We start from the raw sequence: 19,640 nt of genomic DNA, 5'->3' as shown, positions 1-19,640 counted from the left end.
CCCTGCACATCAGACTCCTGCACAACCGACAGTCAGGAGCCCTGTGGTTTTAAATGCTTTGGATGGGCTCAGGTGCTCTGCAGGAAAACTCAACCTCAGCTGCCATGAGGTCACCGTCACTGCATTTAATTTGCAGAAACGGCACTTCAGGTGGGTGCTTCAAATGCAGTCCAAGTTTCAGCTTTGAGATTGTGAGAAGTTTCTAAGAGTTGGTGACATTAATTCTGTAATTCCGCGTTAAAAAATCTTTAATTAAAGTATTAAAACCCTTTACAGTAATACACGGACTGGGTTGTTTTCAGAACTCAGGCTGTGTAACACTTAAGTTGAACACAGCTTCTTGTTGCTTAGAATATTCCTTCAATATTTGGGGTTTTAGGGCCATTATAGGGTTATTCAGGCAAAAAGGTTTTTTTGGTTTTTTACTGATACCTAAAAGAATTCTTATTTCTTAGAGCACTTGTGCTATCACAGAATTGCAGAGTAGGTGGGTTAGAAGGGACTGATGAAGGTCATCAAGTCCAGTGCCTCTGTAATCAATCTAAAACATTGCCAATTAATCCTTATCAGGGTGTTAAGCAAACACATTGATTTTCTGTGTTCTAAACTGCATGCAGGAAGAAGCAGGAGTATATTACTTCCGCTGCTCTTCAGATTCCTGAGTAAAGAGGCAGACACAGCTACTGACTTGGGTTTTACTAAAAAGGGAAAAAGTACCAAAACAGTGCAAAATCCCCAGCCAAAAATCACTAGTGACTATTTACCTGTTTAATTTCAGAAAATGTACCAGGCATCTTTGGTATATTAATAATACTTTAATGCCACTTCCAATGTCTGCAATCTTTGACTTAAACCATATCACTGTATTGGCCAGACCAATCATGAAAAGCAAAATGACCAGGAAGAGCAGAAAAGAATCCCTATTTTGTATTTCAACCACATGGTAGAGAAATCAGAGGCAAGAGCTAAGAAATACCATTTCTTTTGGACTGGGGTATCCACACTTGTTCCTTTGAGTGCTCTCATGTGCTGCCTTGGATCCCAGCTGTTGGCAACACACACGAGAATCAAGTACGTTTCTCAATCAGATTGAGGTTGCACAGCTTGTAGTTACAGCAATTTTTGAAATTTAATATACTGACAATTTAATATAACCACAAAAGTAGTGACTTATATCACACCCAACAATAAGCAAACAAATGTTTTAAGTTGCATGATGCAGCTAGTGTCACTTACAAGAGAACAGCAGAATTAATTTGTAGGGATTCTACAGAATAGCATATACAAGATACTCACTTTTAAACACTGATTCTTCTGCTTGAGGATTTTATGGTATGTTGACATTTTTTTTCTACAGATCTGTTACATTTACTTGAGATCATGATGGTGAGAAAACCGGTTAAGTACATTTCCTCTTTTAGCCAGTTACATTTAAGCCATTAGTAACAATGAGTCTTAATCCCCACAGTGAGAGTGGTGTTTTTCCTGGTCCACAGTGATTTTTAATTTTTCTTATCAACTTTAGTGGGTTTGGCAGAACTGACGAAGTATTTATTAGTATTACCCTTTTAGAAACCTGAGAATGAGCCTAGTTCAGTACTAGGACTCACCTCGCTCTGAGATGACTCATATAGAACACTTCAACATGGAACAGTAGCAGGCTTCTCTTATTCCATTATAGCACCTTTCATCTTAAATCTATGCACTGCTGGTTTTCATTCTATAATTTTGATCACCTGCTTGGATGCCATATTTAACAGAGAATTATTTTCTTCTCTCAATACTATTTGTGCATTAGAAAGATGATCTGTACAACTTCTGCTTCCTACAAAAAGATGCCAAGGTCATTTCGATGAACCCAAGCCTGCTGGACCATCCTTGCACTCTAATTTTGGTCCAGTTAGTGTTCAGGTAAAGTGACTTCAACCAAAGGTCTATGAATACACTTAGAAAAGCAGCAGGGGCTCAGGTAGTGGCACTGGAATGGGAGCAGCATGTGTGTTGGCTTGCTGCATGAACAACTCCCCCAGAGGAGAAGGGCAGATCATTCACCCTGTTAACACCTGGAGCTCTCAGCCTGAAGGGTGCATGAACAACTTCAAGTGCAAGCTGAGCCTTGTGCAGGTACCCCACATAACCCCCCAGAGCGCTGCCTGTTCAGTTGCTCAATGCTCTTTAGATTATCCCACCTCTACAGAAATGATGTGAAGGAAAACTTCATGTCAGATGTACGGCAACCCAATAATGAAGCATAAAAATTAAACAGGAAATCAGACCGACAGTGTGGTAATTCAGGCATTTTGACTACAAAAGTGCTGCCTTAAGAAACACTGAAAATAAGAAAGCTTCAAAATTGTCTTAAGTGGAATATTTAAATTTTTTAAAAATTAACCACACACACACACAAGCACAAAAATTAGCGTGATCAGTCATACAACTTTGAGATTTGCTATTTCCAGTTGGAAATACATCCCTAGCATTACTGCTTTGCGTCTAATGATGCCCCACGTACTGGGAGAACACCCATTCACTGAATGGATACAACACAGAAGTGACAATGCTGTAGTGTCATACTTTTTAGTGAGTCCCTATTTCACTAAGGCATTAACAATCACTAAAGTTTCCTGCTAGTGGTAGCTTTACCAGCCAAGGGCAAAGAATTGTGGCAATATCCAGATAATACAGTCAATGAGCTATTCAAGAGATATAAAAAGAATATATAGGAGTGCAATGAACTTTGTGTCTTGTGGCATGGGCATCTCTTGCTCTCAATCCAGGGCATAACAGAACTGCATCCTCACCCACCTTGCAGTCCCAGGGATGCAAAGAGAAGAGAAATTTTATTACCAGCCCTGCACCTGCAGGTTTTGCTGACTAAAACATATAATATTTAATGAGCACACTTTGAGTGGAGAATGGAGTAATGTTTGTAATAAAAATTATTCATGAGGGACAACACACAGTGCTAAAACATTTCGGTATGTCTCTTCTTCCAAAAGGCAAAAGTTAGTGCCACTGAAGAATCATGTGAATACCTAAGGGTTCCTGCAATATGCAAAGTCATCTGGTTTACATCTACACACTAGCCCCAGCAGAATAAAAAAAATCAAAATTTTCAAGCAGAGTACATGCAGGGCACTTCCCAAAAAGATGCTAATTTGGGCAGTTTCCATCTCAGTCATATTGGAGAAAAGCACTGCAAGGTCTCAACAAAGAAAGATCCACTTCAGATTTAGGATGGGAGTAAAATGAAAACTCACTGTTACCCAATGCTGCAAATAACTATTCCTACATTAAAGTATGTGCACTACCTTTCAATTACATATCTTAAATTTATCAAGTCTGTCAAGTCTCCAACTATGAAAATTTCTGCTGAGTCATTAAAACCAGTAGTTTATAGTGACATAATTTAAATACAAACAGCCTATATTAATTGTACAGTGTGTTACAGTATAACATAAAATAGCACAAATTGTCATACATAATAAAGAGTTACTTTTCAGTATGCTGTACAAAGTCAAACAAGGCAAAAAAGATGTTTCAGACACCGTGGTTTTGTTTTTCATGAAAAATGAATAAAACCCCATGGAACTTGGAGACAGACAACAAAATGTAAAAGATTCCACATCAAAAACAATTGTCAAAATTCTTCATGCACACACTCTACCCTAAGTTTTGAGGTGGCCTCATGATGTTCAGTCATTTTATCCCAAGTACCTTACTTCTTAAAGTGCTAAGACAGATAGGCCTTGACTCCATTTATACATAAAATGATTAAATGCACTTGTTAAAAAATAGAGGCCTTTATCCAAGAGAAACTACAGGAAACATGATGGTGAAGAACACACGGTTTTGCTGCAATAGCAGAACTGATGGAGTGTTCTCCTTCTTGCCAGCAACAGATCTCTAATAGCTTGTCAAAGAAACTATAGTGCTCAGTAGAAAGTCTAATACTTTCTAAAAGTAATCATAAAAGTAGATCATAAAATACAGAGTTCAGAGATCTTTAGTGTTTGTGCATAACTTGCCACTCACTTCTCTCCCTGCAGACAGTGGGAATAAGTTTTCATACTCATTGACTTAGAAACGAAGTCAGTCAAGCTTCCTACATGAATTCACATAGTGAAAAGTCCTTCCTTCAAAAATATACAGAATCACTTAACCAATTTTCATTCTCATACACCATTCATAAAACTATTAAAACTTTTTTTAAGCAGCATATTTTGCATTTGTCACTGGCAGACTTGTAGAAATCTTAGAAAGTTAAAATTATATCATACCATACAAAAACATGTAAACAAAATGAATAGTTTTAAAAGGCATGCATGCTCTTGAGAAGGATTATAAAGTGTTCATTTTTGCTAAATAAAAGGTATTTTGCTTAGCATTTTTAAAAGCACCTTAGTGATTTAGGAGCCTTAGCCCAAATAACCTTGAAGTTAGATTTGGGCTCCTAAACATCAAAATCAGTTCTGTAAAATTACCAAAGCATTTTGAAAATTTTTTGCCATATCTCTCATCTTGCAGAATTAGATTTCCTTAACTTTAACTCTGAGACAACATTCAAGAATGTCTCCCTAATATAATCAGCTGCAATTTTTTGGATCCCTGTAACTTAGTTTATGGTATCTATGAAAAAATTTCATATAAGATAAATACTGTGTAACACCACTTTGAAAATTCCTTTTTCATAAGACAACACAGGATACAACAATCAAATTTGAACAAGAATATGATTATGTGGTCCTTCTGAATAGCTGTTAGTGTTACTTGTTCAACCTGTTGAGACTGAGAAAAACAAACTTACAAAACGTCTGTAGCATAGCATTAGGTAAAAAGGAGCATTTTTGGCACCATACATTTTAAAATTTAAGCTTTTAGGCCCAAAGTATAGCAAGTTAAACATACACAGTGGCAGCTTGGAAAGCCTCATCTGAAATGCAACATTTTTAAAGGACAATTGGAAGATGCTATTTGATGATCATTACCTGATCTCCAAGTAATGCAGACACTGGAACCAAGCCTAGATATTCATCCCAAATGTTTACATATATACCTTAGCACACATATATATAATGCAAGGATTTTGCACCCACAGGACTGCCAGAATCCATATTAATATGGTCAGGCATAAAATGAAGTAGTGTTTTTTTTGCTCTTCATTTATCTTGGTAGTGTCCTGACTAATTCTAATATTTGCTTTGAAATTGAGTTGCAAGGTTGCTACATTACATTGGGCCACAGAGTTACAGACCGTACCTATAAGTCTAAGTATTATCCTTACATTAAATGTGCTTTGCAATTCAGCAACACCTAGGTCATAGCTCTGTAAGCAATTCCTTGAAAAAGGAACAGCTCACCTAATCTGTACAAAGTGCACAAGGCAGCCACGGTTCTGTGTGTCGCCACCAGGCGTCTCAGGCCACACAGCAAACCCACAGCATCAGCAAGTTCATCTAAATCAATCCACCCTCTTTCAAGGAGGCACAAGATTTGCTAAAGCACCGGTAAAAATACCTCTACAGCTGGCTTTATTCTGTATTCAATTGCACAACTTCATCCAATTCTCTGAGTTTCTTCATTTCCTCCAAAAGTGGTCTAGGGTATACTGCAGTTGCTAAAAGGACTTCTGGTTTTCTTGGTCCTCTGTTTGTTGGGTTTAAGGTTGATGACATCTCCACCATTAAGAGTGCTAGAATTTTGGTTGGAGTGACTTCCACCAGCTGTATTAAAAACACCTACAGAATTCAGACAAGAGAAGTATTTATATTTGCTTACAGCTTGCAGCATAATACATAAACACTTCAGATGCAACACCTGCTAAGGCACAGTAGAGCACCTCAAAGGTATACGCACATTTTAAAATCTATTTTGGGTCAATTTTGCAGCTAAATTGGAAGTAGAGGCGGTTGCAATTACTAACCAGGCAGTATTTAAAGCTGGTATGCATCTGTGTAATTGAAGGCAGCACATTTACTCATCTGTGTATGTATGTGTATGTTACTAGCTGCACAAAATTGTGGTTAGCTGAGTAACATAACAGAAGAAAAACACGACGATTTAAAATTCAGAAACTTTGTTGATATAAAGGTACGTAAAAGGCCTGAATAAAAAGGGAGTGCTTTAAGGAAAATAAATTACCTGACTCAGAAATTCTTTAAAGAACTACAGAAGTTCAGTGTTTTCTTACAGAAGGCAACTTACAAACACCTTCTGATTACATGCCAGATTCTTTCCCAGTGAGTCTTAAAAGTCCACATTGAGATGAGCAATGCTATGTAATGCTAATTACATTAAAAAAACCCCAACAAGCCTCCTTCTCAAATCCATACACAATCTTGTTTAAATAAATTTAGTAAAAGGGCACTTGCCAAGCATCAGCTAGAAATGTTTGTACATCAGTTTGACCATCTTGTAACTTTAAAGAATCACAAAGTTATTTTACAGCAAGAGATGATATCCTAAGATAGGGAGGTAATAATTAGACCCTGATTCACCTTGTATTAATTCCATAAGGAAACAGATTAGACCATAAGCTTTGGTGGCACAAAATACTGTTTCTAGGGTTTTTTTTTTTATTACAGTGTACATACCAATCTTGTTACTGCTTGTGTGTACTAGTTCTGAATCTTCTGCTGTTTGTTGCTTGAGCTTTTGAAGATATTTATCAGCCAAATACTTAAAAACTGAAAAGTTAAAAAGAAAAAAGGTACATCACAGAATGTTTAAAAATCGTCATCATCATCATCATCCCACTGTATCAAAATTCTGCATGGTGACAAAAGTGCATTTCACACCCCAGGTTTAGCACAACCTGGTGAGTGACTCTGGGCAAGCCTGTGTGCCTGGGCAGAACCCAGGTCAGTCCAATGTCTGCCTAGCTCTTACAGTTTGCAGCACTGAAGTCTTGCACAGAAATATCTCAATGCTCTTACTAAAAAAACTTGCACACACATACTGCCAAATGTTTCAATTAATGCAACTTGGAACCTTTTACAGTTATGTGGGAATTTATTATATATATATATTTGCAAGAAGCCTTAGAAAAATAGCAGTCATGTAAAGTAATTCTATTAATAAAACATGGCAACAACTTTTTTCTAATTAACTAATGCTACCCTCATTTCTATTGGCAAATAAGAGGTTGACCTAGGAATCTGAAAAAATGTAAAACTAAAGCAGAATTTTCAGAACCTAGATGTGTTATGATTATTTACATTTGTAATTCAGCTCATTTAAAGATGATACAAAAGCGTTTTATATTTTCTCTTGCAGATTTTTCCCGTGGTGAATGATGTTAATAGAGAAGAAACAGGGAGTTTACTATTAATCTTGGCTAATTAAACAAGAATATATCATTAGAGAGTATAGTTCATGATTATTCAAACCCAGCCCACAAAAGATAGAGACTCAATATTTTAAGACTACTCTTATGACATTAAGTTCATTGAAAGTGGTACTTAGGAACTAACCAAATATCACCAGTAGATAAAACACTGCAAGAGATGCAATCTTGTAATGCACTTCATTTAAATATGACTGAAATATAAAATAATTTTCTATCAATTATTTATTATTAACAATTACAAAACAATCTGTTCAACAATTTGTATGTTGCAATAACTGAACTTCTACATGTATTTGTTTTAAAAGCTCACGCTTACTGACACTCACTAGGACTGAGGAGCCTTAACACACTTGTAAAACACTGCAGTTGTGTGCGTTTGTAGAAGAGAAAGATGTGCATAAAGAAATGGGCCTAACTCACTGATATCAGGTCATTTTGGCTGTGTTTAAGGCGTGGACAATAAAGAGGGCTGTCACCAGCACACAAGGACGTGTAGGTACCAGGCAGGACACGGCCTCCCCACGGCACCTCCTACCTTCGCTCACGTTCAGGTCTTCCTTCACCGACGCTCGGTAGAATCTCACTTTCAGCTTCTTTGCCAGCGCTTCCGCCTCCTCACTGCACGACACAAGGCAACTTTGTAAATCTTTATCTGGTTCATTTGTCAGCATTTATTCTTATAAACAAAATGCTTCGTTCTAAGTTGAACGTGGCAAAGTGGGTTGAGACATTCAAGACAGTCTAAATATGCCTAATGCTTAATTTCTTTACAATATCTCCACTATAAAAAGGAAGTATTTTACATGCAGTTTCTTTATGACTCAAAGGAATTCTATCCAGTTTTTACTGACTTCATTAAATAAAACTTCCCAAGGGCTCGAAGAAGAGTGTTGGTGAAACCAAAAGGAAGGAGACAGTAATAAACAGCACTGTAACTGCAAACTCTGAACAACAAAAACTAATCCTTAGGTATATCTTAATGAAGCAGTATGCTATGCAATCAGATGAGAACAGATGAAATCAAGGATTACTTTTTTCTGCGAAGTGAAAAAGAACTTATGTTAAAGTTTAACAAACTTATGAATACTTCCCTAAGGAAAATCACATCATCAGAAAGATTATGTTACTGAGGCAGACAGTGTATTCCGAGAACCAAACCTAAGTGACATACCATGAATAAAGGAGGAGTTCAAATGCAATTTTGCTTTTCCTTTGAAAAATCCTCAGAATTCTTTGCAGAAGAAGTAGAAGCTGATTTATGCCATCAATGATAGCAAACAGACAACAAAGAAAGCCAGTGCAGGAAACAACAAAAAAGAAGAAATAATTTAAATCTCTCAGGAAGATGACAGAAATCAAAGAAGTGGAGAATGATCAACTTGATCATGCACTATTTTCTACATGAAATGCTGTGGTAAATAAAAGCATTTGTTAAGCTGATTTTATTACAAGAATGAAGGCGGTCACATACACAAGGGCGGAAAGAACTGACAATAAAATCTGTAAAGAAAAATACAGCAAGGAAGATTCAGCATCATGCAGTTTGAGAATATCACCACATACGTATTTCTACAGAGTTACAATGTTTTGATAAAAATTAATAATAAGAAACAAATTAAAGAAAGCAAAGAATATTAGCAAGCGTTCACTAACCAAACACCCAATGTGCCTTCAGTGGTGCACAGCATGGTTTAAAAGCAACTGAATTTTAACAGGAGAGAAAATTTATAGTTTTAGATTTTCTGAGTTAAAAAAAAAAAAAAAGTGTGACTCATATTATGCCAGAACCAAACTTTTCATGTCATTCCTCTCTTAGTTTTGGCTTCAGGATGCAGCACGAAACAAACAGCAAGCTCCTAGTTTTGCAGCACATCTGCCCAAGTATCTACACTCATGCAGCAACACCTGCCCTGTGTGCTCCTAGGGCGTGTCTGGACGCAGGACACAGGAGGGACAACCCAGATACTCTAAGACTTCTTAAAACTTGTGCATACAGGGGGCACCTATTAATCTTTAAAAGTAGTACAATAGAACTCCTACTTCTTTATGCAAGAGTCATCAAGAAGATCAATCTTATTCTGCACAAGAACTGTGGGAATGTCACCAACTTCAGTCACAACTTTTTCCTTCCAGGTAGGGATTGCTTTGAAGGACTCTCTGTCAGTTGTAGAAAACACAAGAACACAAGCCTGGGCTCCTAGAAATATACAAATAAATTACAAATACACACAAATTAGCCAATAAACAACAGAAAAATAAATTGCAGTGTATTTAAAATATGAGGGATTTTTCAAGTATTTCCCATAAACACGCACTTTTACCACCAGCTTGTGTCAAACCACTCGTCATAGATTCCCTAAAAGAAAATTCATTGCCATATTATTTTGATCATTACAATCATCTTCATGATGACCATGGGTCTGTTACCTTTAAAGTTAATTCCAGCATATTGAATGTATACAGAGGAAAGGAACAGCAGAAGATTTGGAAAGGCTGGAACAAGGGAAGGGAAGGTTTGTTTATTAGTGTTTTACAGACAGATTAATGGAGGCCAGAAAACAAATTTTTTCCTGTGTGGAGCATCTGTAAAGCACATTCCACATTATCCTTTGTGGTACAGTAATTTGGATTCTGAAAAGCAGGAAACTTTAAAAAAGTTTTCAGAGGAAGTTGTGATTATTTCAAGTAAATTGTCAGTAGCTTTTTGGGGGAAATAAGTGTGTTTCTAATTAATACTATCAGATAGTCTAATAATTCTATCAGAGCAACTACGATAAATTATACAAAACCTTTTGTTATGGTTTTGTAAACAAACAATAGTTAAACTCCATGGATACTCAGAAGGTACTTCCTCAGCTGAAATATTAGTGTGTGGTCTTTTGACTGTCCAGTAGCCCTTTGTTATTGTCCAGAAACTGCTTTTCTTTCCACACTTCATTATTTATATGCTTTCAATATACTAGTTACTTAGTAATAGAGTATGAAAGAAATAGATAGCCTGTGTTTTAGAGACTCTTGTGGTGAACATTTCAAATTAATACCATATAGCATGAAAAATTTTTGATCAGTATGAATTTTATCTCAGAATTTTACCAAGTATCCCCAATTCCTGTATTCTGTTTATCTTTGTATCTCTCTTGACACCAAGCACACAAGTTCTCTTACCAGGTTTGCTTTTATTTAGCTTTTTAAAAGCCAGGTTCAGAGTCTATCTTGAGAAAGATTTCCTATGCTCTTTAACATTCTTCCACATGCATATTAAGACTCTTCTGGTATGGTTTTATGCAAAACAATAAGAACTGTCCTAAAAACTTCAACTGAAGCTCTACCAGTAAAAAAGCAGCAATACAGCCTTCCATAATTTCCCCTATTATTTGTGTAGTAAAACTGTTTGTTTTCCCTACTGTCCACACTGTACTCTAAGGTAAGCAATTATTCTGATGCAATTCCTGTGACATAGGTGTAAAATTCATTATTCTTTCCAAAGCAGGTTAGTTTGCATTTTAAATTGCCTATTATCTCACAAAGTAGCTTAATGGAGATGAGAGCACTTATTAAAATACTCTCACCACCTGTAAACATCACTTTGTTCAGTTTCAAGACCAAGAAATCCTTTATGAAGTTTCCAGACTATGACACCTTCATTTCATCTTTCTCCTTCCACCCATTCCTTCTGAGTGCTACCACAGGTAACAGTAAGTTTAGAGGGAAAAGCCCTAGCACGTGGTAAGTAAAGAGAATTTGTTTCAAAAGGGAATTAGATGACAGGCTTTAATAAAGAATCAAACTGAAATATTTTTGAGGATCTTCAAGATTTTTACAACAAACAACAGTAAAACAAAGTGTCATCAACACTGACAAATTCTATACACTTGTGTCATTGTGTACTTCCAAACATCTGCCAAAGTTTTCGATTGCTAGATTGTATGTATCAGACTTAACTAACCCAATAACTCTGTAAGATGCTTATTTAAGAAGAGAAGAAAAAATGACTTTTCCTCTCAGACTGAATGCAAGACAGTATCAACTGTGGTCTTTCTGAAGTAGATTTCAGTATGGTGCAGAAGTTGGTACATCACCAAAGTTCAACAGAAGATACTGCAGGGCAGAGATTTCAATACGCAAATTCTTTTCACCTTCAAGACGTCTGCTAAATACTCCGTATTTTTATTGAAAACATAAACAATTTAATATACATCTAAGAGTTCTAAGGAGGGAAATAAAAAGACAAACCCCAGCATTTAGCCACGTAAACACCTTTTTTAATGCAGGCACTGACAATATTCAGGAGTCAGTAACGTTACTATCTCAGTCACCCACTGCTAATGGAATCATACACCACCTCTGTCATACAATAGATTATGTACAACAACATAATGTACCAGCAGCAAAGGCTCAGGATAGTGTCAAAGAGGAGCATAACAGCTCAGGATGTTCTCAATGAATATTTTAAATTAAAGTTCTTTTGTAAGAAGCTGTTCCATAAAGCTACTTTTAAGTACTGAAGAAAATGACATTGTGTGCAATTACTGCATTGATAATTCCTCTATATTTTAAAATGTTCCAACTGCCTGCAGAATCACTGACATAATATTTATACTGAGAGCAATTCAGAAAAAAATTTAGATACTACTGCTACTTAATTCAAGTAAAGCATGAGGTTGTCAGCTGAACTGGTCTCAAAGATGAGTTCAGCAGACTATCCCATCCCCATAGGTTATAGACTCCATAACCACTTTTTTTTTTTTTCTCCTTTCATAATGGTACAGAGCCTTTGCAATAGAAAAAGTGTAAGGAAACTCCTTGCCATGAGGGGAGTCTCACAGGCTTTATACCTGACCCAGCTCATTTCACTCAGTACTTTGCCTCAGCTTTTCCAGGCTATGATAGAAATTCCAGGCTATAAAACTGATAGTGACTTGTTGAATCTCACACTGAGATCAAAATCCAGCATCATCATCCAGAAATTCTTGTTTACTGCTGATGTTCTAAATTCTGTGGATCCTGGCCGTCTTTAATAGGCTCAGCAGGATTTAATGTCTCCTTAACAGTATCTAAAAGAACTGTACCAGGGCAGTATTGCAGGCCTTCCATTATCATATTTGCCACAGACAAGAGGGGTTAACAAATGCAAACTAAAGCAATATGAAGGCTTAATAATGAAGAATGAACTATTTTGCAACAAAATGAGGATCCTGACAATTTGACTAATCAGCAATGGAGTAACACACTAATGAGCAAGATGTCTCAAGGATCTTCAAGATATACCAGTGGTAGGAAAAGGAAGAGGATACATGCATGAAGAAATTATCAAATACTGCCTTGAGAAACATTTGACTTCAATCACAGAGAAAGTGGTGAGAAGGTGCATGGTATAATACAAAAAAAAGGAAATTATTAAATACATACAGTGCTTCCTTCAACTCTGAATTTAGGCTGCTGGACTCCTTGCACTGTGTGGTCATGGGCATGCAACTACACTGGCTGCACTCATTTGCCTGCACATAGAAAACCACATGACAAATCCACTGTCAGCTCCAATTCTTTTTCTCTGCAAGGCTGAAGGAGTTTGGTCCCTGGACAAGAAACACTCAGAGACAGGCTCTGAAGCCTTCATGTGTGAGCACTGAAGAAATGACAACAGACAGTATCCCAGGGGAGTACATTAAGTGCAATGATAGTGGGACAGTGGTAGAAGCAAACCTTAAATTAACAGGCAGCATTTATCTTAACCTATCTTAGAGATGTCCTCCCCTTATCAGCAATAAAATCCTGACATTTCCAAAGTGAGCTTCACTTTTTGCTTCTATAATAGTGTGATTGCTGAGGTTAGACCAAAATTGCATTCCAGGCTCTTCTGATTTCCCTTGTCCTTCATGAGTCAAGACCAAGATTTCAAGATATTCATGCAAACTTTTTAGTTTTAAACCACCAGGTTGCTTGTGCTAAGTGAGGCTAGTAAGTGTACTTCTGAGTTCTTCTCAACACTCCATATTCTAGCCTATCAGTCCCAGTAATTAGGAGAAAAAGTCTTTGGCTTGAAAAAACTGGGGAAAGCAAAACACACAAGAGGACCAAGGGCCAGGACAGTAAAAAGGAAGCTCCAAAAGAATCAACTACTACCATCTAAAATTCATATGCTCAGCTTGTCAGCTGTAAATTATCTATATCCACGTGACAAAACAAGATCTTTTTCTGAGAAAACTGTAATCATCAATCACAGGCAACAAGTATTACCAAAAAACCCCACCTATTAGCAAATTGATTATGAAACATAAAAAGATCCTAAGACTACAACACCCTGGAACAGCTTGGCATAATCATTATTTTATCTCTAAATGAGGTAATTTTATACCATAGCAGTACATTTTCCCCCATCCTCAGGTACTTAGTTTGCAAGAACTGAACAGTGAAATCTGAGCAGTCATTTTTATCTCTCCCATTGAAAAAACCAAAGAGAAGTATTTACAGAACCACTGTTAAATTTTAAGCAAAGAAAGCTAAAGTATGCAATTTGTAACTGGTTAAATAGATAAGCTGCCTTTACACAAGTAATAGTTTATTTTATGAAGTAAATACGCTTTTCTTACTGCTTGTATTTTAACGTATTCAAGGCAGACTGTACTAGCAAAAGAATGCCTGTGCCCTGTAAACTGTCCTTCTAGGATGACTGCTGGATTTTCCTCTCCTTGGATTAATTACTATGTGCCTCATCCACAGTTGTTGGAGTATTTACCAATTTGTGTGTCTCTCAGAAACAATGAAACACTTTTAGAGGGAAAAAACCCATTTGCATCTGATTGACTGAATGTCTACATTCCGTCCATTTTCTGCGCAGATATTTGTCTCATTTCATTCAAAGTTTTCTAAAGGTCACTACTGCATAAAGCGGACATGATTAAGACAAGAAACTTGCACAAAGAGAAAAAATACTTAAGAATTGAAAAAGCTGAACTAAACATGCTTTGCATACACACAAAATAACTGAAATTCTTAATACAAAGATAGGAAAACATTTTAGAGATATGCAGACCAAGAAAACCCAAAAACTACCAAACAACAAACATGGTATTTTCACCTCTATAGTAGGCCTTCGTTATTGCATCAAATTCCTCTTGACCTGCAGTGTCCCACAGCATTAGCCTGACATCTTCACCATTAACTCTGAAATAAACAAGACAGTTTTACGATCAATACAGTAACAGGAACAAATCAAAACAATTGACAAGGAAATACTTCTGTTTCTACACTATAAGAGTAATCCAAATCAAATTTAACTGGATTTAAACATGATGTAACATTATTAATATTCATTCACCTTCATAACATACAATGGCAATAGTCCCTCAACTACATTATATGCTCTTTACAATCTGTATTACATCTTCCTCTTCTTTTCCTCTTCTTCCTCTACATTTCCCTCTACAATGAAAAATAAGATAGACACCACAACAAAATTCAGGTGCCTGAAGAATACTGCTTTTGTCTTTTTAATCAGCTTGCAGAATTTATAGAATTTTTTTCACTTCTCATTGTCATAAGATTTTCCACTTTACCAAACATAATTGGATACTATCTGCTTATTCTGCATAAAGACTCTAACTAATTTTTTCACAGTCACTTTTTCTATATTGGCTAATAAATTTGTGTAATACTTTTCTCATGAGCAGTTTCACTTCTTCTCAAGAAATCACAAAAACAAATTAAAAAATAATCAACAAGTGGCAGAATACGAAGCAAACTTGTCAAAGAGTTTGGTTTGGCAGAGATTCCAGATTTTATTTATAATTTAAAATTCTGGATGGAGAATAAAGGATATAACTTTAGCCCACAGTGCAAGAGAGAAAACAACTCCCTTTAGTGTGCTTCAGAAACAGCAGGCCTTGTTTTCCTAGTCTTCATAAATTTCAAGATTACAACAGAAAAAAGAAATAGAGAGAGAGAGGTAAAAATCAATAGTATGTCATCTCTTTAATACATACTGGATCTGTCTTTCCAGGAAATCTACACCAATAGTTTTCTTGTAGTCTTTTGTAAAAATCCCCTTGCAATATCGCTGAATCATACTGGACTTCCCAACAGCTCCATTTCCTACTACTACCACTTTGATGGCCACCTCCATATCTTCTTCCAACATCTCTGCGTCTCAGGTGACTCTCTGGTTTATTCAGGAAACTACTGATTCTGTCAACAAAGTAAATAGCTATTATGGTCATAAAAATGCTGTGAATAGAAAGCAAGAGGCAAGATCATCACACAGATTAGGATGCATATAGATAGTACAATTTATTTCTGTCTCTGTCACAGATTGCTTAAGTGGCCTCAGGCAAGTTATTTAACTAGCTTCAGTTTGACACTTACTAATGGAAAATTAATAAAAATTGGAAGTAGAGAATATTTTATTCGGCTTATTGCAAAGATATTTCACTGATGTTTTGGTGGCTTTTTTTCTTAATGAGGAAGAAATGGAGGCACTGAACTACAAAATCACAGAATGGTTAATGTTGGAAAAGACCTCAAAGATCAGCAAGTCCAATCATTAACCCAACACTGCTAAGTGTTAAACCATGTCCCTAAGTGCCACATGCACACACCTTTTAAATACCTCCAGGGACGGTGATGTTGCCCCACTGCCACAGGCAGCCTGTTCCAATGCCTTTCAGTGAAGAATTTTTTCTAATATCCAACCTAAAACTCCCCTGGCAAACCTTGAGGCCATTCCCTCTTGTCCTATGGCTTATTACTTGCAGATGAGACCAACCCCCACCCTCCTACAACTTCTTTTCAGGCAGCTCCTGAAATGACCCCAGCTCCCTCAGCCATTTTTCATAGGACTTGTGTTCTAGACCCTTCACCTCATTGCTCTTGCAACTCACTCCAGCCTCTCGATGTCTTTCTTGCAGTGAGGGGCCCAGAACCGCACACAGGATTTTGAGCTGTGGCCTCACCTCGGTGCTGAGTACAGAGGGACAATCCCTGCCCTGGTCCTGCTGGCCACACTATTGCTCATACAGGCCAGGATGCCACTGGCCTTGTTGACCACCTGGGCACACACTGGCTCATGTCCAGCTGCAGTCAACCCAGCACCCCCAGGTCCTTTCCCACTGGGCCCCATTCCAGCCACTCTGCCACCAGCCTGTAGCTCTGCATGGGGTTGCTGTGACCCACGTGTAGTAGCTAGCACTTGTTCTTGTTTCATCTCACACAACTGGCCCCGGACCATCAATCCAACCTGTCCAGATGCCTCTGCAGGGCCTTCTTACCCTTCAGTAGACCAACACTCCCACCCAACCTGCTGTCAACTGCAAACTGACTGAGGGTGCATGCAATCACTTCGTCAAGATCATTGATAAAGTTATTAAACAGGACTGGTGCAAACACTAAGCCCTGGGGACCACCACTAGCAACCAGCTGCCAGATGGATTTAAATCTACTCACCATCACTCTCTGGACCTCCATCCCTCAAATGCATGCCTCTCCCAAATTCTTCTCTAGGGAGCCTGGTTTTATCACTTTTCTCCTTCACATCTAGTCTAAAACTCCTTCAGTGAGTCCTACTAACTCGTGTAAAAGTAGTTTCCTCCTTTGAAAAAGGGGGAAACCTATTGCCGGCAGGCATGGCTGTTGTGCGGACTGACCCACCACCAAAAAAACCAAAATTCTGCCTGTAACACCAGGCTCTTTCCCGGACTTGCTACAACTGCCCACCTGATAAAAGCTGTTTCTCCCACCTTCTGCTGTGCCGGGATATCACAGTAACATTCTGAAGCTGCAGAGTGGCTGATTTTCTCCCAAGAATCAGATCACCCTTCTTTCGAAAGAGGGGCAAACACTCCCGTTTTGAAGGCTCTGCCCATGAGCACACTCACACCCGTGCTGGCAGAGCGCGGCTACCCGATCCCTTCGCTCGGCTCGCTCAGGCAGATGATGTTTCTCGACTGCATTTGCCTACACCCGGCTACCAGGAGTTCGGCAAGCCCCGTTAGCACCGGGAAGCCGGATGGCCATTTTGGGCGAGAACAGAGGCAGCCACCCACGGGTCTCCGCGCAGGGATCCATCCCACCGACACCTCCCGGCCCTGCCCGAGGGACCACGCCGAGGGCGGAGGTTCGGCCGCCCCGGCCCCTCCCGCGGCCCCGGCCCCGCTCCCGCCAGCCCGGGGCGCCCGGGCTCGATCCCCGCCCGCCCGCGGCCGGTCTCACCAACCCCTTACGGAGCGGGCGGGCGGCGCTCCCTCGAGGGCACGGCGGTGGAGGGACGCAGGGCAGAGGAGACGGGGAGAAGGCGAGAGGAAACCACTCGCTGGGGCCGACCCAACCCGGACGCACATCCCGGCTCCCCCGCCCGGAAGCGCCGTCAGGACCGGGGGCGCCGCTCGGGGAGGCGCCTGCCCGCTGCCCACGCCCCGGCGGCGGACCCCGCTGTGGGCGGCGCTCGGGAGGCGATACCGCGGGGCTGGGCTGGGGCGGTGGGCGCCCCGGTCGGGCTTGAGATGAGGGAGAAGGTGCGTTTGAGGGGTTTTCCTCTGGGTTCCTGAGGAAATATCCGGAAAAGGCTGATCTTTCCTTGTCCACGGGGTGCCTTCATCTGTGGTCCATTCGCTATACGTCGGCATTCCTCACCTCATTCCCCATGAAAAGCAAAACCGTGTGATCAGCCACGGGTTTTCCTTAGGCTACCACGGAAGGCAGCTGCCTCCCTGTGTGTAACACCCTTTTTTTAAAACCAAGATGTGCCCATTACCATGGTACGTGGTCTGCCAGCTCCCAGACTATACATTAAACGGGATACGTTTTGGCATAACAACAGAAGTGGTAGTCTCAAAATCTGAAGATTCAACCTTTATTAACCCCCTTTTTTGTTTTGTTTTCGGTTGGTTGGTTTTCTAAGTTAAAACTGCCAGAAGATGTCTGCTGCCTTAAATCCCCTTTCAGCACTGCAGAGCACATCTCTGGCTGGGGTGGCTGCTCTTAGTGCTCCCGGCCCTCCTGCTACTCAAAGATGGCCAAGGAGCACTCAGATATTGCCAAGTGTGGGTTGATGAAATCTGCCTTCCACAACAGAGAGCTCTCTATGCTGTGTCCTGTGCTTCCCAAGGCAACAGCTTTGTTCTAGAGTCAATTAGTTATGCCTGTCCCTAAATAAATACTTTTTGGATTAGAACATTATGCAGTTACATTCCAAAGGAATAGTAAGATTTTATGCATGGTTTTTGTTTTGAAATGTGTATGTTCATTTTGTTAATGCTGACACTGGCTCATAGTCTCAGAATCTGACTGATGCCAGGGCTTCTCTGTTCCAAAAGGCCTTGAATTGTACAGCCCTCACATTAGGAGAAATTTGTTACCTGCCTAATACCAAAGTAATATATTGGAAGTGTGCCTTATTATACTTCCCTGTTTTCATCACGGGAGACGTTGGGGGTGTGGCTGGGATTCATCTCACCTAATGCCTGCATTGTAAACACTTGTGTGGTATGGTTCACCTTCAGATGGGTGTCAAGTATCCCATGTGGACTGCTCCTTCTGTTCTCTCTGTTGACTGGAAAAGGGAGCCTGTGGCCACAGCTGTACAAGGTTGGAGAAAATGTAGCCTGTCTGAAGTTCCCTAATTAAATTAATGATGGCTCTAAGTAATTATAATGTTTAATTTTTTTGTTTGTGAAATTCTATATATTGGGTAATGCTTTTATGAAGTGTAAGGCTAGAACACGTACTATGACCTGCCTGTGATGTTGGCAGTAGTCAGGTACTTCTTTGTAAAACCCCAACAATTCAGTGAGGCTAAACCATTCCAGCATGTCTTATAGGTGCATTGAGAGCAATCCAGGAAACTATTCCTACAATGTCCCACAGAGGAAAGAGAAGAATGAAAGAACTGATATATTCATGAATGTCAAGGCTTTAGCTTGTACATTATTTGATGACTTGTGATGAGATCAGCTAGCAGTGTGACTTGTTTTGCAACTAAAACTTTTTACCTCTTTTAAATTTGTCTAAATTAACATTCTAGTCACTGGAATGATATCTTGGATATCTTTTCCATTTGCAGGTACCAGTATGCACATTATCTGGGAAATTTCTCTTCAGCAAACTAAATATGCCAAACCCCGTCAAACACCTACCACAATATTAACTTTTCAGCATCTAGATCCCTTTCTGTGACACATCTTTGAACACTGAAGTATTTTGATGATGTAAACAGAGACACCAAATTAGCAATCTAATCTTAGTGTTATAGTATTAGGTATACAGAGGTGAGACAACTTCCTCCCTTACAGATCCCCCAAAA

General features: G+C 39.0%; 1 protein-coding gene across 4 annotated transcripts; it reads right to left on the bottom strand.

Moving 5' to 3' along the window:
* Positions 1-2,620: 2,620 nt before the first annotated feature.
* On the bottom strand, positions 2,621-17,699 carry RAB23 (RAB23, member RAS oncogene family). 4 transcript variants are annotated; one of them, XM_066179737.1, is made up of 7 exons: positions 17,552-17,699; positions 15,331-15,532; positions 14,427-14,512; positions 9,389-9,545; positions 7,884-7,966; positions 6,594-6,686; positions 2,621-5,738 (listed from the first exon to the last, which is right to left on the bottom strand). In XM_066179737.1, exons 2-7 carry the CDS (start codon positions 15,483-15,485, stop codon positions 5,599-5,601), a joined length of 714 nt encoding a protein of 237 aa, XP_066035834.1. In that variant the 5' UTR covers positions 15,486-15,532; positions 17,552-17,699; the 3' UTR covers positions 2,621-5,598. The 4 variants fall into 4 exon arrangements, with proteins under 4 accessions (XP_066035834.1, XP_066035833.1, XP_066035836.1 ...); XM_066179736.1 differs by having other exon boundaries at positions 17,556-17,699; XM_066179739.1 differs by having other exon boundaries at positions 17,563-17,699.
* Between the last annotated feature and the right edge of the window lie 1,941 nt (positions 17,700-19,640).

Source organism: Chamaea fasciata, unplaced genomic scaffold (genome assembly GCF_029207755.1).
Source record: "Chamaea fasciata isolate MVZ Bird 193981 ecotype frontalis unplaced genomic scaffold, bChaFas1.0.hap1 SCAF_3, whole genome shotgun sequence".
NCBI classification, from domain to species: domain Eukaryota; kingdom Metazoa; phylum Chordata; class Aves; order Passeriformes; family Sylviidae; genus Chamaea; species Chamaea fasciata.
Note: the sequence above shows the minus strand (reverse complement) of the source record. Positions and strands in the feature narration are given on the sequence as shown.

What these genes read in the sequence shown, in the direction of transcription:
- RAB23 (XM_066179737.1), bottom strand. Translation starts at nt 15,485, where the DNA reads ATGTTGGAAGAAGATATGGAGGTGGCCATCAAAGTGGTAGTAGTAGGA. An exon ending in GATGACTCTTGCATAAAGAA is followed by an intron (nt 7,967 to 9,388) that starts GTAGGAGTTCTA and finishes TGTGTCGTGCAG; the next exon opens with TGAGGAGGCGGAAGCGCTGG. An exon ending in CACAAGCAGTAACAAGATTG is followed by an intron (nt 5,739 to 6,593) that starts GTATGTACACTG and finishes TGAATTCTGTAG; the next exon opens with GTGTTTTTAATACAGCTGGT.